The 21,377-nt window shown below is 35.7% G+C and overlaps 2 protein-coding genes across 3 annotated transcripts; one reads left to right on the forward strand and one right to left on the reverse strand.

The window, feature by feature from the left end:
* Positions 1 to 1,612: 1,612 nt before the first annotated feature.
* On the forward strand, positions 1,613 to 14,063 carry LOC128996490 (tRNA (adenine(37)-N6)-methyltransferase). Of its 2 annotated transcripts, none has more exons than XM_054421859.1 (5): positions 1,613 to 1,927; positions 5,345 to 5,671; positions 7,542 to 7,699; positions 11,867 to 12,174; positions 13,013 to 14,063. In XM_054421859.1, the coding sequence occupies exons 1-5, from the start codon at positions 1,824 to 1,826 to the stop codon at positions 13,352 to 13,354; spliced, it is 1,239 nt and encodes a 412-aa protein (XP_054277834.1). In that variant the 5' UTR covers positions 1,613 to 1,823; the 3' UTR covers positions 13,355 to 14,063. The 2 variants fall into 2 exon arrangements, with proteins under 2 accessions (XP_054277834.1, XP_054277835.1); XM_054421860.1 differs by having other exon boundaries at positions 1,659 to 1,675.
* A 2,215-nt stretch (positions 14,064 to 16,278) lies between these two features.
* Positions 16,279 to 21,099, reverse strand: LOC128996491 (exosome complex component RRP42). The gene is made up of 5 exons (XM_054421861.1): positions 20,889 to 21,099; positions 19,597 to 19,793; positions 18,608 to 18,959; positions 17,128 to 17,283; positions 16,279 to 16,431 (listed from the first exon to the last, which is right to left on the reverse strand). Exons 1-5 carry the CDS (start codon positions 20,943 to 20,945, stop codon positions 16,327 to 16,329), a joined length of 867 nt encoding a protein of 288 aa, XP_054277836.1. The 5' UTR covers positions 20,946 to 21,099; the 3' UTR covers positions 16,279 to 16,326.
* Between the last annotated feature and the right edge of the window lie 278 nt (positions 21,100 to 21,377).

A 21,377-nucleotide genomic window follows, 5' to 3' on the forward strand; every position in this document is an offset into this window, starting at 1 on the left:
ATATATACTAGCTGTACCCGCGGGCTTTGCCCCGTTTAACTTCATATGTGAGCTCGTTCGCATGGCTCAATCACGTCCTGGTTGAAGTTCGTTCGCTACGCTCACTCACCTTTAGGTTGGAGCTCGTTCACTGCGCTCACACGTCCTGGTTGAAGTTCATTCGCTACGCTCACTCACCTTTACGGTTGGAGCTCGTTCGCTACGCTCACTTGCCTTCAGGTTAGCTCGTTCGCTACGCTAACTCGCCTCCGGGTTGAAGTTCGTTCGCTGCGCTCACTCACCTTTTGGTTGCAAATTAGCTGTTGTCATAAATTTAAAAAAATAATAGTGCTGCACTCTGTTGGTAATCCTAGTAACTTTAATGCTATTGAACATCACAGAACAGAACCAACTTGTTTAATTGAAACAGCTGTTATCTATAATATTAAAACGAAACAGGGTTTTTTTATTTCACGATTCTGAATCAACCAGTCGACGGATTTTCATGATTTTTGTGTTGAAAGAAAGATAATTTTGAGAACTAGGGAATGTCGAAGCCATAATTTTAGTTTAGGGTCCCAGTTTTTTAGAAATTGAGTTTTAATTTTTTTTTTAAGTCTAGCAGCCGACGCTAAGATTCTAAACTAGCTTTTGGCATAAAATAATTTGCTTAACATAACAGCTGTAAACATTCAGCTTTTGTGTCACAAATTCAGCATTTGGATAAAAATGTAAAGACATACTTAGGGTTGACTTATTTATACTATGTGTAATGCTAATCATTGATACGTTCAATTCTTCTGTAAGAGGATGACAGATTAATTAAATATACATAGTAAAATACTAGGATATTCAAGTCTATACTTATTTAACCGCTGTTTCAAAACAAACTGTTATTGTTTTTACTTTTCTTTGTTTACCCTTATTTATTTAGCAATTAATGCAGTGAAATTTATATAAAGGATGGTGTGACGATTCCTTTTGATGTTAAGACACCAAAGTTAAATTATGTGTACTGTGAATTTCATTGGATATTATCGTTTTATTTTAGGTCGTTTCTATTCAGACCTACTGGAAATTGTGTATAGTAGTTGTATTGTGATGATAATAATTATGGAAAAGGCAGGTATGCTATGGAAGGTGGTATCGTTGACTAGGTCTATACACTTCTCAGTTGACTATTACCACTCTCTCTACTGTAGGCTACTTATAATCAGTGTGCGTCTGTGCGACTCGGCTGCAAATCTCACCTCAACGCTTTTCACATCGTAAAAATTGCAGAATTGCTGTTTTATTGTAAAATTATCAGATTTAAAATGCATATCGTAGGCCTATAGGACTATGATGGAATAAAAACATATTTGGTCACACAACATTTGTTTACAAGATGATTTTTCACATTAAAACTGCAAGAAACTTTGTCTTTATATGTGTAAACTAGCTGATCTGAATTGTACACGGTTTTAGGACGGGCTAACACCTCGTATTATATTAAAACCTATTATAGTTGTATTGGACTTTTTCTCTAGGTAAGGTTTGCAGCCTGGGAATAAACACAATAGGAATAGGTACAGGTTGTCAATGTTGTCAGTTGTCATATTTTTATTTTTGTCTGCTTTGCTTTGAAGCAAGAAGCAAGGAAGAAAATGTCGAGTTCAAGTTTCCTTTCAAAGTTGTCGTTTTTGTTCATTTAATAGTAATCCTATTAACCCTAATCATAACATGTTTGTTTAGAATAAATAGTTACCTATGAAAGTGAGGATAAAGTGTTTAACTTTACATTAAGAGTTAAATTTGTTCTAACTTGGTTATAGGCCTAATCGATTAAAGGTTAAAATAGGGCAATGGCATCAAAAGATAATGACCATAGGCCAAGGCCTACTCAGTTGTCGTTGTCAACGCTTCAAAATCAACTATCGGTTGCGAGGACCGAAATCAGTAATTTAAGGTAATATCATTGACTACCTACTGGATACTAAAGTATCAATAGTCAAAACCAAAAGTAATATACAATAACTTAGCTTATATTATTTGTGTTTTTGTAAGAAAACTCCCATTCACTTTTACTTAATGTCATCTAGGTCTAGGCTTAGCCAAGTGAATTTTTTAGTAAGCCTAGCCTATATTTAATTCCTTGGGTACAGCTCCGCAACGAACCTGTGATATATTAATGTATCGGATTAAATGTTAATAGACCTAAATAATTATCTGTTTTAATATAACTTACTTAGGCCTAGCCTAAATATTGCAAGGAATTTAAGTAATTTAACCATATGATGTAAAAAATAAAAACAATAGCATTAAATTAATAATGTTTTGTTTGTTTTATCGGGTACTTTACAGTTTCTTAACTGGGCTATGCTAACTTAAGTAAATATTGGTTGAGAATATTGATTAATCATTGATAGTTTTAACAGTCGAGCGGGCGCTTGCGGAGTTTTCCTCTGCACTTGTAGTTTTTGTTAATATAAATATGCATAATGGGTGTCGGCAGTCGTGTCCGGCTCTACACTTAACGCACCTCATCCTGGGAATGCCCCTAAGCTATTATTATCCCCAAATTCCTCCTCATTTTGTTGTCATTTGCAATTCAGTGACGCGGTGTCAGTTTGCGGAGGTTTACTCCGCGTGCGCCCTGTCGCGTACCTAAGTCTAATGACAGAGCTAAGGCACAGAGTTTATTGTCCATTTTTTTTTTTTTATATAGGTATGAAAGCTTGGTTACTGGGCTTTGAAAATATAGACTCCACTTTAAATGTAGGTACAAAAATAGATTTTCAATTCAAATGCTGTTGTATATGTTTTATTTTCAATCTTTAAATAAATTTATGTTCATAAATTTAAATTTAAATGAATACAGTATAGAGTCCCGTAAACTCGGCGTAATGTGGACAGGAAGGGTGCCGAGTTTGTGAAATGCCAGGTTATTGGGAACTTGGGTTAAAAATAAGGACAATAAAATTTTTAAGCTTTTTAACCTCCTTTTAGCGAATTTCCCTATAGGGAAGTAGCTATTACCGTAGGTGGCACGGTAAGACCTAGACCCGGGACCGATTTACTTTTTCATTTTGATGTCCCCAGAGGCCAAAAACACCATTCGTTCAAATTTTTATATATGTATATATATATAGACTTATATATATATATATATATATATATATATATATATATATATATACGTCCGTGAACGCGATAACTTGAGTAATTTTTGTCCGATTTTGATTAAATTTGGTTTAAAGGTGTAAAGCGGGATAAACTTGAATGAGTTCGCGAACCAGCACGATCGGACCATGGGAACGGGGCTTTACGGGGGGTTTTATGGGGTAAAAATTGGTTTTTCTCACTTTTGACCCTCAAAACACAAAATTTCCCGATTTCTCTTTAGACTTTTTTAAAGAGCTTAAAAAAACAAATAATTTAGTATATAAAAGTATTTTTGTTCGATTATTAGTAACGGAGAAACTTAAAAAAATTGTAAATTTAAAATTCCCATGTTATTCTTATGGAGAATATTGTCAAATGTTGTAGTTTGCTTGTTTATGGATATATTTTGATCAAACTTGGCAAATTTATTTATTTTGTACTAAGCTATCAATATTTTACTCAAAAACACACTTTATTATTTTCCTTGTAGCAGCAAACCTAGGTACTCGTTAAACCTAATGTTATAAAATATATTTAACTGAAAATCAATTCAGACAAATGGAAATTCGCTTAGTCGGCAGGTTTGCTGCGGCGGGGGTATTAGCGAATTTCCCTATAGGGAAGTAGCTATTACCGTAGGTGGCACGGTAAGACCTAGACCCGGGACCGATTTACTTTTTCATTTTGATGTCCCCAGAGGCCAAAAACACCATTCGTTCAAATTTTTATATATGTATATATATATAGACTTATATATATATATATATATATATATATATATATATATATATATATATATACGTCCGTGAACGCGATAACTTGAGTAATTTTTGTCCGATTTTGATTAAATTTGGTTTAAAGGTGTAAAGCGGGATAAACTTGAATGAGTTCGCGAACCAGCACGATCGGACCATGGGAACGGGGCTTTACGGGGGGTTTTATGGGGTAAAAATTGGTTTTTCTCACTTTTGACCCTCAAAACACAAAATTTCCCGATTTCTCTTTAGACTTTTTTAAAGAGCTTAAAAAAACAAATAATTTAGTATATAAAAGTATTTTTGTTCGATTATTAGTAACGGAGAAACTTAAAAAAATTGTAAATTTAAAATTCCCATGTTATTCTTATGGAGAATATTGTCAAATGTTGTAGTTTGCTTGTTTATGGATATATTTTGATCAAACTTGGCAAATTTATTTATTTTGTACTAAGCTATCAATATTTTACTCAAAAACACACTTTATTATTTTCCTTGTAGCAGCAAACCTAGGTACTCGTTAAACCTAATGTTATAAAATATATTTAACTGAAAATCAATTCAGACAAATGGAAATTCGCTTAGTCGGCAGGTTTGCTGCGGCGGGGGTATTTTATATTATAAGTCACTCTGAAAATATTAAGGCATCATCTATAGTCCAAAAAATCCTTGGTACGAGTTGTGAATGATTTTACTTGAGCTGGCTTGCCTCCATGTTTAACTCGGACTCAAAATATTACTAATTTTCTGAGCCAGGTGATCAATCAATTATCAATTATTTAAGATGGGGACGCCACTATGTGCGTATTTTAACCCAAATATGAGTGAAGGATGAGTGTAGGATGAGTGGCGCGATCTTGTAGTCTTGTTAGTGACTAAGGCCGACATGTTCCTTAGACACAGCTGTTAATTAATAGCCCATATACAGCTAATGGCAACTAAGGGACCTACAGTTTATAGTGGAATCCGAACCACATTTTTTCCTTGTAATTTACGAATTGGTCTAATTATCAGGATAGTACTGCGGATAGTCGTAGTACTCACTCGTGCGGACGTTAATCCACACCAGGGAGCATCGCATCCACAGTGCATCCCTATAAATATCCACAATTCGAATTGATGACCGAGGTATCCAGACTGCCAGGTTATCGAGTGCCGAGTTAGCAGGATTCTACTATAATACGCAAATTAATGAGCTGCTGTCACCTGTCTGCCATGTTATCTTATGGGACGTCTGGCGCTAGACAATACCGGTACCACTTGCAACGTTGCCAATTCTACCAGGCCGCAGCCTGGAATTAAAGGTGGCCGTGTGTTAATGGAGGGTGGTTATCTAGTGCCCCTATCTTTAGAGGTCAAGCTTTAGTATTAGTGCAACCTCAATATAATTCCTACCAAAATTTGGTAGGGCTTAGTTTATAACACATTTTTAAATATAACTTTTAAAAGTTAGTTTATATTTTCAGAAAAGAACTAAAAACCCTGAGGCATTCATACTCTAAAGACCTAAACAATATCAAGGAGGCGTTGGACAACTGGAGTTGTTCGTCGTGTAAATTGCATTCCCAAAACGGTGAAAACAAGATGGATTGCCAGGCTTTGGTTGACACATATGACGAAACCATTAAACTGCAACCAATTGGATTCATTAGCACTGGTTTCATTAGAAAACGAGCAGTGCCAAGACAGCCTAATGTAAATCTAAGCAGTCAAGGAAAAATTACGTTGTTTAATCATGTTTTTACAAATCCTGAACATTCTCTTGAAGGATTGGATGGGTTTTCCCACATGTGGTAAGTTTAGAAAACCCGTAAGTAAATGAAATTAGGCTATATACTTATATTTAAGTTCAACTAGTGTTCCTGTTGCTCGAAATCAAGCAATTGTCAAGTATTACAGGAGTTATTTCAAAACTGATAACCATCTTAATTTTTAATGAGTTTAAAACACTCAACTCAAAGTTTGTGTAACTCATGGAAATATTTCGCTGTTCATAAGAGGTCTGTATAACAATCAACATATTTTTGCAAATATTCTTAAGAAGTTGACTTTGCTTTTTAGTTTTTTCTACAAAGGTTTCCCGACTTACCCATAGATATGAAACTATAAAAATTACAAAATTTATTTTATAATTTTTTATTATAAATTGAAACCCTCATAACCTAAACTAACCAACCAAATTTGCTGATAATATAAAAAAGATATAAGATAAAAATTGAATGAAGGTTTACATATCAATTAAAATTATAAATGCCTCAAATTGTAACAAAAGATGTAGGCCCTCAGTTAAGAAGCAATCACATTCTAAGCAAAATCTTTGACAAAAAGTTAGTGTCACCAGTGGGATTTGACCTGGTTACCTCATGGACATCAGCCGAGTACTCTATCCTCTACACCATGATCACCGATGGCTGCACTTCGTATTGTTGTGGTAATGGTATTCCCTCAAGAGAAGAGAGTGACATCACGCCCCCCACTCCTTCGCAAAAGAGGTTCTCATTGGTTTCTTACCAGGACCCTGAGACGCTAGTGCAACCTCCCACCCTTTAGAAAACTTTTACTTAGGCCTACATTGTTTCTCATTTGACTTATTACAAGAAATTAATTTACCCAAAACATTAGGCCCACTGTTACTCTCTTTGAATGAATTTTCACGGTGCAGGCCAACATTAACATTTCCCCATGAAACAGCTAGTCAGGAATTATTATTACCCCTCTGGTTTTGGTGGCAAAATCTCCTAACATGACCTCTCTGACCACAACCAAAAAAGCAGGGGGGTTGCGCCTGAAACCTCTGTACTTCCAGTCCTGGCTGCACCGGAGCTATGACCTGGCTTGGAGGGCTGCGTGGATGTTGCCCCATGAAATCTCTCCTTTGGGAATCAGTGTCCTGGACCCCTCTGGAAGCAATGGCGAGTCGGTCCAGTTCCGCAAAAGAAGAAGGATGCTCACTGAAACCCAAGCGCAGCACTCTAGCCACCCTTCGCATTTCCCTAACAAAACCACTCAGTATCTCGAGCACTATCTCAGCACCCAAGTGCTCCATCACTCAAGCTGGAACAAAATATTCGAGTTCCTCTGCATGGAAAGAGTCAAAGGACACCACTTGTCTCAAACAGTACAAGACTCAATCCTTCAAAGGACCCAAACAAATTGTTGATAAAATATCCATCAACATAGAGTCTGTCACACTTGGAAATTCATTGAGTTACAAAACTTTAAAAATCCAAAAGAACATTGATTTACAGCCCATGAGTGTGAGGAATACCTTGCGAGGTCCCTGCAAGTGGGTGGGGCAATTTAGCGAAAGCCAAAAAGGGCCGGCTCAAGGAGCCATTTAAGCTAAATCAGTTTTGGAAGGGGGTTCGGGCAAAACAGTCCATCCCCCAAGGTTAGGCAGAGCAGACACAACATCATTGTGAATTTTTAACTTCTGACTCATGGACTGTTTGAGACAAGGCGTTCCTTTGACTCTTTCCATGCGGAGGTGCTCCAGCTCGGAGCGCTTGCGTGCTGAGCTTATGTATAGGCCTCAGGCACCAGTTGAGACACTGAGTTGTTTTGTCGGGGAAATGTGAAGGGTAAGGAGGCTATTAAAAGTTTAAAAGCATTATTTTTTAACTACATCATTTAGATTATTTTATAATTTGCACCCTGTTTCAGGATTTTATTCCATTTTCACAAGAATGAGTCTAATCACATCCGAGCTAAAGTTGCCCCTCCAAGATTGAATGGAGCTCGTATCGGGGTTTTTGGCACTCGCTCCCCTCACAGGCCTTGTCCTATTGGACTTTCCCTTGTGCACATTGATAAAATTGATGGTAAGATTTATTTTTTTAATGTTCTCTATTTGCATAGTGTGCTGTTTGTATATCAATAAAAAAGTTATGAAAAAATTAGTAGGTACAGTCTAACCTTGATATAACGAACCTCGATATAACGAATTCCTTGATATAACGATTTTTTTTTAATCCCCTAGAACTCTCCATAAGACACAATGTATATTTTACCTCTACATAACGAACAAACCATAACAACGACCTTGATTTAACGAATTTTCGTGATTTCGGCTAAAATAAGACACCTCAATATAACGAATTTATCATTGTCAGAACCTCTACATTGCGAATTTAACCTCTACATAACAAATTGTCTACGTCTTTCCCTCGATATAACAAATCCCCCACCCAATTATTGTTTTGGGAAAATCTGTTTCTTTATCAAATGAAATGGAAAGGTCACGTCATCGCTTGCGCTAACATTCGTCTGCTCCGTTTTACATCTTTGTCTGCTGTCGCTGCGCGCGCTATGCTGCAATAACTTGCAACTGAGAAGTGAGAACTGATTTCATTCTCTGAGGGAGGACTGATGACGACGTAATGTTTAGTAAGCTGTGACTGGGCGATATGGGATAACTATGGTGAATTGTACAATTTTTGGATAGAGAGAAACCTAAGAAAGAATAAAAACAAAACCAGTTATTTTAACATTCCTTTTACGAGTGTTTTTACTGTCCTTAAGCTGGCTATGATTATACACTTTTATAATGACTTATCTAATAATTTATTGTTTTCAATACGATTTGTTTCAACTAGCAACACCAATGCTATAGTTAATGATTATTATTGACATTCCTCTGTTGTGATAAATCAGTACCGTACTGTACTGTAAGTAGCCTACCGGCCTATCGCGAGCAGTAGCTTACAAAACTTTCTACTGTTTTGTTTTGTTCTTTACATGGTTTATGACTACGCAATACAGTGTTTGGCTAGATTTTAGGAGGGTTAGAACAAGCTGTGATTTTAAACTTACAGCTTTTAACCTGTAAGGTCAATGCCATTGTCATGATTGCGCAATATTCAAGATCCCCTTCCTTTATTATGCCGGATAATTTAGGTTCTACTGTACAATGTAAACACTGTACTGTAAAGTATTGTAGCCTATGCTACTTTAATTGTACTGTATTTTAATGAAGTCAAATCCCGACCTATATTGATCGACGCTGGTTCTGAACCTCGACTTAGCGAAATTCCTGTAAACCTAACCTCTATATAACGAACCTCGTTTTAACGAAATCCTTGATATAACGAATATTCAGTTCGGTCCCTTCAGATTCGTTATACTGAGGTTGGACTGTAGTTAGTTATCCTAGAGACAATAGGCTACTTTTAACCCTAGCAGTGGCCGATCGTCGTCTGGTGACGATCTGATGTTGATGCTTAGAATGGCCAAAGTCGTCTGGTGACGATCTGGGCCGAAATTTTTTTTAGCGGTAAAAAAAACACAATCAACTCAGATGAGAATAATATATATTCCATTCGAAAGATTACATTCTGAACTTTCATTTTATTACATAAACAAACCCTGTAGCAGGTATATAACAATGTCACGACGATTAGAAATCAAATGAATTTTTGGCGAGGCACGACTTTTGCAGCCGACACTTGGGAACTGGCAAAACACGTCTTGTTTGGCATTACCCTGCTCGGATAATTTTCGTCGTGGGATGTTGCGGGTAGTACCACTGGATAGCCATTGATTATATCTTCATTGTGGTAGTAATATTTAGAACGAAATATTGATTGCACAACCGGTACGATTTTATGAAAACAGCTGTTTTCGAAATTTTTTACAAATGGCCAATGGTCGTCAGGTGACGATGTGGAAAAAAAGAATTACATACACTGTAAGTTATTATTACTAGTCATATAATATGTCATTTTGAAGAGGAAGAAATATAGATTGTGAGAGTGGCAGCCCTGCGCTCAGGGTTATTTACGTCTGCTCACCTACGAAGACGACGGAAGTGAGTCATTACTGCTACAGCTGTCTTGTGTATTCGCCATTGTTTGTTGTTGCCGTGAGTGTTCGCTCTGGTGTTATCTGCAATTTATTACTAAATACGTTATTAGTTCGTAGTGTTAGTGTTAGTGAAGTTTGTGTGTGTGTATAACAGTAATCTTCATGCATTTTATTATGCATAAATATTACTGAATTGTGTGAAATAGTGTTTATAAAAGGTTATATTTTGTTAGCATCATGTCCTAAAATGACGATTCTGACATTCAGAGATTGTTGTACAAGCTATATATGCTATATAATGATTTACCCAAGGTGTTATACATTTTTATAAAGGTAAATGAATACACTACAACATGTTTATATTGGTTTGGGTGTAAAAAATTTGGTAAAAAAGTTATATACTAAATACTGTACACTCCATTTTCTCGAAATGCACAAAAAATTCAAAATGTTCTGAAATTGATACATAATCATAAGTGAAAATAATTTTTTACCATCATACTAATGACTTTTTTGGATTCCTTACTTCATTAGCTTTACAAATATGTACATAGCATCAGCCTACATAATGTTTTACAACACAAACAAACACTGTATAGTTTACACTTATTTGCGGTTTTGCGGTTATTGTATTATTATGTCCCTATTACGTACCTACAAAAAAAATATTTCTAACATGTTATACATTTTTATGTAGGTAATTGAATGCACTACAAGATTATTATGTTGGTTTGAAGTAAAAAAAATTTGGTTCAAAAGTTGTATACTAAATACTGTGAATTTTTTTCTCGCAAAATCGCTAAAATATAAAAACATTATTTTATATACGTATGTTTATAGGTAAAAAATTATTTTTACCATAAACTTTATGACTTTTTTTGATTCCTTACTTCATTAGCTTTACAAACATGTATATATAATTATTAGTATACACATATATTATATAACTTTTTACAACAAAAACTAACACTGTACGGTTTTCAATTTTTTCGGTTCTCCGTTTGTCATTATATTTCGCTCCAAAAACTTATAAAAAAAAATATTTTCCTGACATGTTATATATTTCTGTGTAGGGAATTAGATTGTCTACAAAATGAATATAATGAATTTCCCATAAAAAATCCGTCAAAAAAAATACCGAGGCCGCTTTTGAAATTAAAAAAAAAAAAATTCATTCAAATTTTTTTATTTTTTTCACTTTACCGATAAAATACACCGTCTAAATCATTATGATATTACTATTTCTAGATTCTCCTGTTCTTTCCGAACAAAATGAATATTGTTGAATATTGAATAGGTTTACTTGTACGGTTGAATTTTTACGAATTTTCAAAAAAATGTCTGCAAAATCGCCAAAATGGGTTGGCCATTCCCCACTTCTAACATTGGCCACTGCTAGGGTTAATGTAGGCTCCTAACTGTTATTGTACTAATGTCACAGCAAATAAAACTGGCAGGTCAAGGTTATGTTTATAAATATCCCAGCTGGTATTAATCAATGGCCAGTCCTATCAATGAATACAAAATTTATAAAAAGCGCAATGCCTTTGTTAAAAATTCAGTCTGGGAATATTTGAATTTCGTTTAGTTTTCGCAGCGGCCGCTAGGCAGACTATCGCGAGCTCGCTGCAAAATCAGCTGACTCAGTGAGAGAGAGAGTGCAACAAAGAATCGGCTTAGAGAGAGTATTGTGGCCGCCGCGCGAAGCACATATCGGAGGGAAAATTCCAGTCTGACTATTCTTCATAAGCATTTCTCTTCTTAAAGGGTTTGTTGTATTCATAGGTTTGATTTGAGTTGACTTGAGTACAAATTGAATTGTGTTTACTTGTGCAAACTGAATCACTTTTACTTGTATAAAAGTATTACAAGTGTTTGAAATAACTGGATTAAAAAAAACCACTGATTTTAAAATTTATAACGTAGCCAACAATGTTTTATAAACTAAAATCTTCAGACTAGAAAAACATTGGTATTAAAACTGTATTAGCCTGCTGACGTTTACCTATTTATTTTTAAAGAAAAAATCAACACAATAAAATAAATACATTTAAACATTTTGGTAAAGTTTGGACCATTTTGTTCTCGTTATATTAAAAAAGCAAATTGAAATTGCTTTAACTTTTATCAAATATTTTTTTTCTTTATTTAAACAATATTTGTACAGCCTTTTTAAACGTTTTTAGGGAGCAGCATATTCTTCTCAGGTGTAGACATGGTGGACGGTACGCCAGTTTTGGATTTGAAGCCGTACATCCCTCACTACGACAACCCCTCGGACCTCACTGTCGACACCGAGGGGATGGAACGACTGGAGCTGGATGGTCAGGAGTCGGAAGAAGAGGGTGGTTCAGCTTCGGCCCCCCTCCCAATTGTGGGGTTGCGGCCTCCGCTCCCTCCATCTGACGTGATTGAACGAGAAGCACCTGACGGAGAAGAAGAACAACTACAAGCAGCAATCAGGACACACTCTCCTCTGCCATCTAGTGCCCATGTGAGTCCCATCAAGTCCAATTTTGGTGGTGACGAAAAATGGATAGACTTTTTTTAACTTGACTACTTTAAACATTTGCTGTTTTGTATATGTACTAATTTCCTGGATTCTAGGGTCTTTTATATCTGAACTCAGGGTCAGATTTTAGACCCAGAGATGTTGTGAAACTACTATTTTCTATCAGCGATGAAACATGTGGACAATAATCTTTCAAACATAAATGACTTCCATACAGCCTTTAAGCTTAATAATCCTTGGCGTGTTGACATTTTTTATATTTTTTTATTTTCATGGATCTGCATGGATTCATCTAACACCAAGTTTCTGCTATAGTACTTTTGCTATTACTCTGTCTCCTTAAGCTAAACCTGAATTACAATTACCAGAATTGCAAATTTCACTGAAAACATTTGACAAAAGATTGACAATCAAAACTCAAAGTTTATCACACAAAACAAATTCCATCCCTTTGGTACTATTTCAAAAACATAGTGTAAACAAACAGCGTATAATTTAGGGGTTTTTTTTTACAAAGTCCTCTCTTTCATTTGCAGAATATATTTCTACTACTGTAGTTTCAAATATTAAACATGTTTACAAGAAAATGCTTAACTATATTGGGATTATGGTAAATGTCATTTACAAAATTGTTTAAAGTAACATGAATGTGTTTCGTACAAAGTGTTTCTTGTACCAAGACAGACACCTTTCCATTCAGGTAAGCCTATCCCAACAATGATCCTTGAAACCAAGCTCTCGTCCTATGGTAGGCCTACATCATTACCATCATCATCACACACATTAGATTCAGTTTAGTAATGATATCTCCTTTTCACAGGTTCGTGTTCCAGAGTGGATTTCCCAATCACCAATGTCACAGTTGCAAGTGACTTTCACACCTCAAGTTCAAGGTAATCTGGACTCAATCTCAGAGCGAGAAGGAAACATTTCACGAATCATAACAGACATTCTACGTGAAGACCCTAGATCAGTCTACTTACGTGACCGCTACGCCAACCAGTTCTATACGTTTTTGATCAACGGACACCATGTGAGCTGCAAGTTTGATGATAACAGTCGTACTGTCAAAGTGTTCCGAGTAGTGTCGGCTGGTACGATGTGCGAGTGCGGAGTCGAGCAGTGGCAATGTTCGATACATGGCGAACCTGTGGATACTTAGGTGTGCGAAGTGTGGTAGTGATTATACTGTATTATCAACTACCTGATCTGTGATAGATCTACTGGAGCTTTTTAGGTTAGGTAGGCCTTCTAGTACTACAAAACAATATGAGGGTTTTTAAAGTTGTGTGGTTTTAAAAATAATATTGATGATTTGTTGAAACCCAAGGGTAGGGAAATGTTCTGCTGTTTGTTTTTGAATTTTTTAATAAATAAATAAAAATGTTTATTTATTTAGGGCCCAAATCATTCCTAAATGCTAACAGCATAAAGAAGACATTCTAATGTGGTGAATAACATGGCTTTCAAAGAATTGCAGCCTATGTTCTATTTATTTTTTTTAAACCACACAACAATAAAAATACCTTTAACATTTTTGCACAGCTGTACTTACATATTTTTGTTTGGTAAGCTCACAACTACATTCAACTGGGGTTTTGATGCAACCGCCTTAACATTTTTGATGCAATTACATCTTCAAAGTTATATTCATAGCTTGAAACAGAAAATAATATGCAAGTTAAGTAGACTTTATCGTAAGTTACCCCATATACTCAATTACCTCATTAGCACCCGTACCTCAATCTCAATATTGAGCCTGGATTAGGGTTCAGCAGGACACATTTAAAACTCTAAAAATTATGATTGATTTTTTTGTATTATTGATTTTTGTAAATAAACATTGTAACGGACTAAAGCGAGGTCCCTCACTCTGAAATTATACAATGTACAACACCTCAATCATAAATTTTAAAATGTCAAGATAAGAATAGGTTGCTTTAATGCTCCTTGTCTAGTTAGTTTTGATGTTATGTTGTGATCAAAGCTTGAGAAACATGATTTGCAATGCTTAGTTTGTTAACCTAACGCTCCTTTCAGACCATACGGGTTTCACCATACGGCCAAACACTGTACTGGCAATTTTTTGTTAGTAGTTTTAAGAAGAGCATGTGCCGCCTTGCAGCCATCCACTGCCACTGAACCGGACGGTTGTCGCGCCGTGGCCGTGTGTCAGTGGCGCATGTATGTTAAATGCAAGCTTTCAAAGTGCACGGTTTTTTAATAGATCAGCTGTTTCAATGATTATCTATTGTTTACAGTCTGAAATGTTTATGTATTATTTATAACTGGGACGGGTGGCGTCGTCCTGTAATCCAGCTACTAGGAAGTTACGAATTGTGGATATTTATAGGCATGCACTGGGGATGCGATACTCCCTGGTGTGGATTAATGTCCGCACGAGTGAGTACTACGATTATCCGCGGTGCTATCCTGAAAATTAGACCAATTCGTATATACCAAGACAAAAATGTGGTTCGGATTCCACTATAAACTGTAGGTCCCTTAGTTGCCATTAGCTGTACGCGCTATTAATTAACAGCTGTGTCTAAGGAATAAGTTGGCCTTAGTCACTAACAAGACTACAAGATCGCGCTACTCATCCTACACTCATCTCCATTCATACTTGGCTTAAAATACCTACTTTGTATGGTCGCCATTTCATTGAAAAGTATTAAAGTATCGTGATTTTGTAAACACATTTCTCTTGCCGTATAGTCAGAAACCATGTAATGTGAAAGAAACTTAGACTTGACATAAAATCGTACTTCTTTCAACCCGACGCCGGAAACCGTATAGTTTGAAAGGAGCGTAATATATACGTTTTATTCTTTGAAAATTACCCATTGCAGTTACAATTTTACAAATTTTTACTCAAAGAATTATAGCATATCTTTACAGCATGTTTTAGCGAATTTCCATTATAGGGAATAAGCTATTAAGGGAATAAGCACTCATTAAATCTAATGTTATTGAAATTGGGAATAAATAGGTCTCATTTATGGAAATATTTTATTAAATACTAGCTGGCCCGACAGACGTCGTCCTGTCCTAATGTGGTTTTATGTCAATTGCTTGTTCATTTTCAAGATCCTGGTTGAAGTTCCTTCGCTACGCTCACTCACCTTTACGTTGGAGCTCGTTCGCTGCGCTCACTTGCCTTCAGATTAGCTCGTTCGCTACGCTAACTCGCCTTCAGGTTGAAGTTCGTTCGCTACGCTCACTCACCTTTTGGTTGCAAATTGGCTATTGTAATAAATATAAAAAAAAAATAATCGTGCTGCACCCTGTTGGCACACTCTTAGCATTTTCGCTATAAACCTACTTGTTTAGGAACTACATGATGTAAAATGTACACCGGAAATCATTTTTCCTTAGGCTGTAACTCCTAAACGAGTGTGTTTATCGAAAAAATGTCAAGAATAAAAAACTTTTTAAATTGCATCCTCTATCCATAAAATACACACATGATAAAATATAGGGTGTTGTTTAAGAAATTTCAAAGTTGGCCGCCATTTTGGAAAATGGCGGCTGAATTTTTAAAAAATAAAATCATATTTTTTACTGCCACAAAATATAAAGGAATGTTCCCCATTTAAAGTTTTCTCTAATTCTTACCGTTCCCGATATCCCAATGGTGGCCTCCTTGAGTTGATCACCCTGTATATAGATGTAATCGGACAAGTTGAAATTTGCTTAGTCTGCAGGTTTCTGCAGCGGGGTATTTAGTTTTATCACAAAGGTTGTAACTTTTTAAGCCTATCTTTTTAAAGGCTTCCACACATATGTAACCTTTCTGAAACCTATTCTTAATAAAAACTTTTAGCTTACTCTGTACATGTGATATTAACTTATATATACAGGTTTTGTTTGCTAGGCACATTTATGTTCTTTAAAGTGCAATATTAAATTTTCTTATTTTTTCACAATTGAATTTATTTTCCTTGTAAGTTTAGAAATGCTCTATTTTTGTTGTTTTATGATGGCAAGCATAGCAGGATTGTAATTCAAATGTTTTAAGGGTAAATAAATGTAAGATGTAATACCTATATCAAAAGTAGAAGAAAGTCACAAATTCACTGCAGCTTCAGATTTTATTAATTTTTATTTACAATGATTAAAATATTACTTCAATTATTTCAAGAACCCATAACGCTCACGTTTTTCACCAAGGTCTTCTTCTAACTTTAAGACTTTGTTGAGCTCTTCATTTAAAGTGACTCCAATCTCTTTGCCAACCTACGAACAAAATATGAGAGATTACAAAGTTGCTTGATTGTTTGCCAATTTTATACAAACTTATATAATCTTGAAATCTTGATTAAGAAGCAGAATCTACAAACTTAATTAAGAATACATAAATATGCAGTGTTGGGAAGTAGCGCGCTACTTTTTTTGTAGCGTTAGCTAAGAATTAGAGCGAATTAAATTACTCTTGATGCCATTCCTGTATTTATGAATTGTACTCAAATGAATAAAGTTATATGAAATGAAATGAGTGTGCCTACTACGGCAGGACAGTCGGCAATGGACGTTCGGCAGCTTCCGCCGTTTGTCAAAAAGTCTGAGAGACATAACTCTAGGACATTTCCGAGCTGCCGTACTGACCGGGCGCTGCACACTGACCGTGCAGGCGTCACGGGACTTCCACCATTCTCCCCTGGTCTCATGGTCTCTGTCGAAGTCGGACTCACAGTTTTAGCTCGCAGACTGTCCTAAATTGCGATTGTTCCGCCCCGTCCGTCCGTGCCGTGCCGCCCTAATGTGCGCGTAGCTTTACCAGGTGGAGGAATGCTAACTTGGCCTTTTAGGGATGGAAGTTGCAAATTGTGTTTTTTTAATTAAATTCCTATAAAAGTCACATACCTTCTAATATTATTTAAAACATTTTTATATTTTTTATTTAAGTTTGTGTAGTGTACTAGGCCTACTGACCTTGAGAGCGTCTTGGAGGGTTTGACTGTGGAAACTGCCGACCCCAGTTTTGAAGACAGAAGACAGTTTACCGAGAGGAGTGATAGCTATGACCAAACTAGCAGCACTACACGTCTCTTCTTCCGCTGTAGGGTCAACCACACAATTGTCTCCAATCTGTCAACATTGTCATCATTTCATATCAAAACAGTTGAACGGTTTGGCTCACAGTGTCGGTCACACGTTGACCCCTCAACACAATCACATAATTGTGGACATACATCAACCAACTAAATAAATCAGTCCTGATTAAAAACTGTTTTACTTTACACAGATATCTTTACTGGAAAAATGTTATAGAAAATCAATATATAGGGTAGGTACCTATTTGGTTGACTAACAACAAAAGCTTCCAAAGCTTTAAGCCTTTAATAGAGATTTTTGTATATATTTCTTTACCATTGTCTTTATGTTTATAGCGAATTTCCTCTAGAGAATTTCCTCTAGAGCTTAGAACTCATTGCAAGAACTTGTGATTTGACCTTTTTTGGTAAAATTTCCATATCATTCTTTTTTTACAGAACAGGGGTTTATGGGGGGTTTTATGGGGTTAAAATTGGTTTTTCCCATTTTTGACCCTAAAAACCTAAAATTTTGGAATTCCTTTCCCAACCATTTTGTAGAGGTTTAAAAAATAAATAATTTAGTATATTGAAGCGTTGTTGCGTAATGATTACGGAAAAAAATAAAAAAATTGTAAATTTAAAATTTTTATGTTATTCTTATCTGGAGAAAATTGTAAACTGATGTAGTTTGCTTGTTTATGAACATATTTTGATCAAATTTGGAAAATTCATTAATTTTATACTAAACTATTAACATTTTACAAAAAAAACCCTTTTTATCCTCCCTGTTGCAGCAAACCTACTCGTTAAACTAATGCTATTTAAATAGGGAATAAATGTGATATTTTTAAGGAGACATTTTAGTGTAAATCCAATCAGGCAAATGGAAATTCGCTTAGTCTGCAGGTTTGCTGCGGCAGGGGTATTATATTCTTATGGAGACTAAGCAAACGGTTGTAGATTGCTTGTTTGTGGATAACTTATATTTTTATCAAATTTGGCAGATATATTATCATTTAATACAAAACCCTTATTTTCTGCAAGAAGTAAAACAGACAAAGTTTTGAATGGTAAAAAATGTTGGCATGTGTTTGCAATCTCTTATCCCTATATATTTCAACAGAGCTGAACCAAAAATGTGCTTTATATAATGGTGAGTGTATGGGCTGCGTCGGCTTCTGCCAGTCGGGAGTGGGAGAAGCTAGAGCGTGCTGCCAACACTGAGCCAGCGATCCATGAGTTGTTTATCGTTGTCCAATCAGGATAGAGTAATTTTGCTTAGTGAAAATACCAAAATATGTTGAAGGGTTGATAATAAACTACCGAACATTATACCTGTCACCCCTATTTTTAAACCTAAAACCAATTAATTTTACCTTACAAAGGGTGACCATGAGAGGTGCTGAGGTAACATCTAGTCTCCAACAGTCGTACTGGTCGTCCGACAGAGTGAGGTCTACTTGGCCTCCGTCCATCTCAGCACCTGTCACTCTAGGTACTCTAGTATTGTGTAGGGCTGCCTTGACAGCGAGTGAAACGGCATCAAAAAGATTCCCACCACATTCCAGTATCAAGATGTCTGCGTAAAGTTTCCAACACTGCAGTGCTGGGAGAATGCAGAGCTTGTCCAATGGGAAGGAAGCGTAGGCTCGGGCCAAACCAGTGCTAATGTCGGTAGCAAGGTCCTCTCCCCCTCGGCCTTCAAATGCAGGGGTTGCGTTGGCAGAACTAGAACATGAGCACAAGATTAAAAAATCAATTTAAGATCTGCCACAATTTGTTAGTTAATGAATTTTTTTTTGTCCCTTACAAAAAATATGACATTGGTTTGTAAAAAATTTAGACTACCAAGGGAAAGTCATTCAACCTCCTCTTGTGGAAATATAAGTATGACCATTAGGTAGGCTCAGGCTGTAAGAAGTATCTGTTGATTATTCACCTAACTTTTGTCAAAAGATTTCTAGAGCTAGAAAACAGTTAGCTAGGACGTAATTTAAATTAAAATACTCTCCAAAATGGGGTTTGGTTAAATAGAAGTTGCATGTACAGTATTTTAAAAGAATATCTCCATCTCGGCAAACCTGCAGACTAATTAATTCTAATTATTCAATGCGGTTGGCTGATTCTGCCACATTCTGAGGTTAAAAATACAATAGGCTAATAAAGTCACTTTGATCCTACTTAATTAATTTTAAGGACATAGGCTACTTATTTTTTACTTTTCTTAATGCTTTTAATTTAGTAGTTTTTGTAGACATTAGGCTACACTTTAAATTTACAGTGTAAAGTGTGTAGAAAGATTCTGTAAGTAAAGTGTGCAGCTGAAAGTCAAATCTTATCAATAAAACATCTAACTTTATCTTACCAGTCAACAAAGAATTCAAGCTTTCCTTGGTTAGGTGTTTCAGGGAATGGTACATCAATTTCTGTTTTGACACCAACTAAAATGTCTGTGTTTGCGAGTCTAAGGCGAGCAGAGCCACTTGCGTTGCTCACTACGTCTGTCTCCAGCTCCATGGGTCGATAGTCTTTACAGGAACGTCCATCACATCTAAAGTTATCCTAAAAATTCAAATATTAAGTTGGCAGGCCTAGGTTTTGTTTTGAACTTCCTATTTATTTAAACAAATGTTAAATAGGTCCCTTTTTGGTTTAAATATCAGGCTAGAATGCCTTGTTGTTTATTGTTTGAAATAGGCATATATAGGCCTACCAAGGCCCCAAATCGTATTTTGATGGCAGAGGTTTAGTGAATCTGATAAGTCTAGTTAACCTCGCCAAAATAATTACCTATGCTGAAGTGGGTTATGTGGAACCGGGTTTTAGCATAGTTCAACTTTGACTTTACGTTGATCAGGTAATATTATACTTGTAATTGTTAAATTTATTGTACCATTACAAAAAAATAAACATTTCTTAAACATCAAAATAAATATAAAAAAATTATGTTTTGTGGTTCCAGTTGCCTTGGGACTTTTTGCATAATAAAAATATCTCTATCCATTTTTAAGTTAAGCGTAGCGTAGCGTAGCCGAACGCAGCATAGTCCAATACACACAGAGTGCAACGTAGCATAGCGCATCATATGTTGTAGACGGTTGACTCTGTCGAAGACGGCTCGTATCTTATTAGTCTTGTCGAAAATACCTTAAGGTGGCAGTTTTTAATCATTAGGAGAAGTGTCGGGGTCCATAAGGTGTGTAAGAAAGGGACAAACATGGTGAGTATCACCACTTATTTCCTTTGAAAACACGAGTCTCGGTTTATGGATTACACTTAAGAATGTTGACTACAACGTTTGATTACATATTTGGTTTGGTGAAGGATGATTAGAGAAGCCAACAACTAATTGGAATCAGCGTTGAATTTCGAGTAGAATAAAAAAAATGTCAAAAATCGGGCCTAATATGCATAGGCCTGTTTAGCCAAAAAAACAAATTTGTGAGTTTAGCTGTATACTTAACCAATGTAACTTAACTTAGGCCTATTATCATCTTTCATTATACCTTAGAACATTTTTTTGTTGTTTTGAAGCTGTACGATAAAGAAAAATGTCAGAACACACTTTTTAAGACCATCAGTTTAAAGTAAAGTTACATAAAATGCACGACTAGGCCTAAATTGATTTAAGTTAAGCCTAGCCTACAACAAACTAACCTCAACTCCTTGAAGAATGAAAGTCTTTTCTGCTTCACTGAGAAGAACGTTAGCCATTCTAAGAACGCTAAAAAATTATATTACAATCGTCAAAATAGGCTATCACAATATTATCTTTGAGATTAATTATGTATTCTTTTTATAATACAACCAAAATAATACCATGTGAATTAGTTTGTATTGTAATTAATTGTAAGAGAGGTTAGATTTAGATTTTGAAGTTGAAGTTTTTTAACTTTAAGCATCATTTTGAGTATTCTTATTCTTCTTATCTTTTTCCGCAGTACTGTATGAAGTAGTCCAAAAGAGATGCTTGGATCTTATCTATGAAGCTTCATGAATTTCTTTGATTGATTGGTAGAGGCATTGACTATATATACCTACTGTAGAGATATAAAGTCAATGGTAGAGGTAGGTAGATATCGTGCGTTTCCTGGTGAAGCCTGGGGGTAGGGTTGCAGGTGGTTGTGGTTGAAGTTGAAGCCCGTA

The sequence above is a fragment of the Macrosteles quadrilineatus genome, unplaced genomic scaffold (assembly GCF_028750875.1).
Source record: "Macrosteles quadrilineatus isolate MER2022 unplaced genomic scaffold, UCM_ALF_1.0 Scaffold_6__1_contigs__length_79288215, whole genome shotgun sequence".
In the NCBI taxonomy this organism is placed as follows: Eukaryota; Metazoa; Arthropoda; class Insecta; order Hemiptera; family Cicadellidae; genus Macrosteles; species Macrosteles quadrilineatus.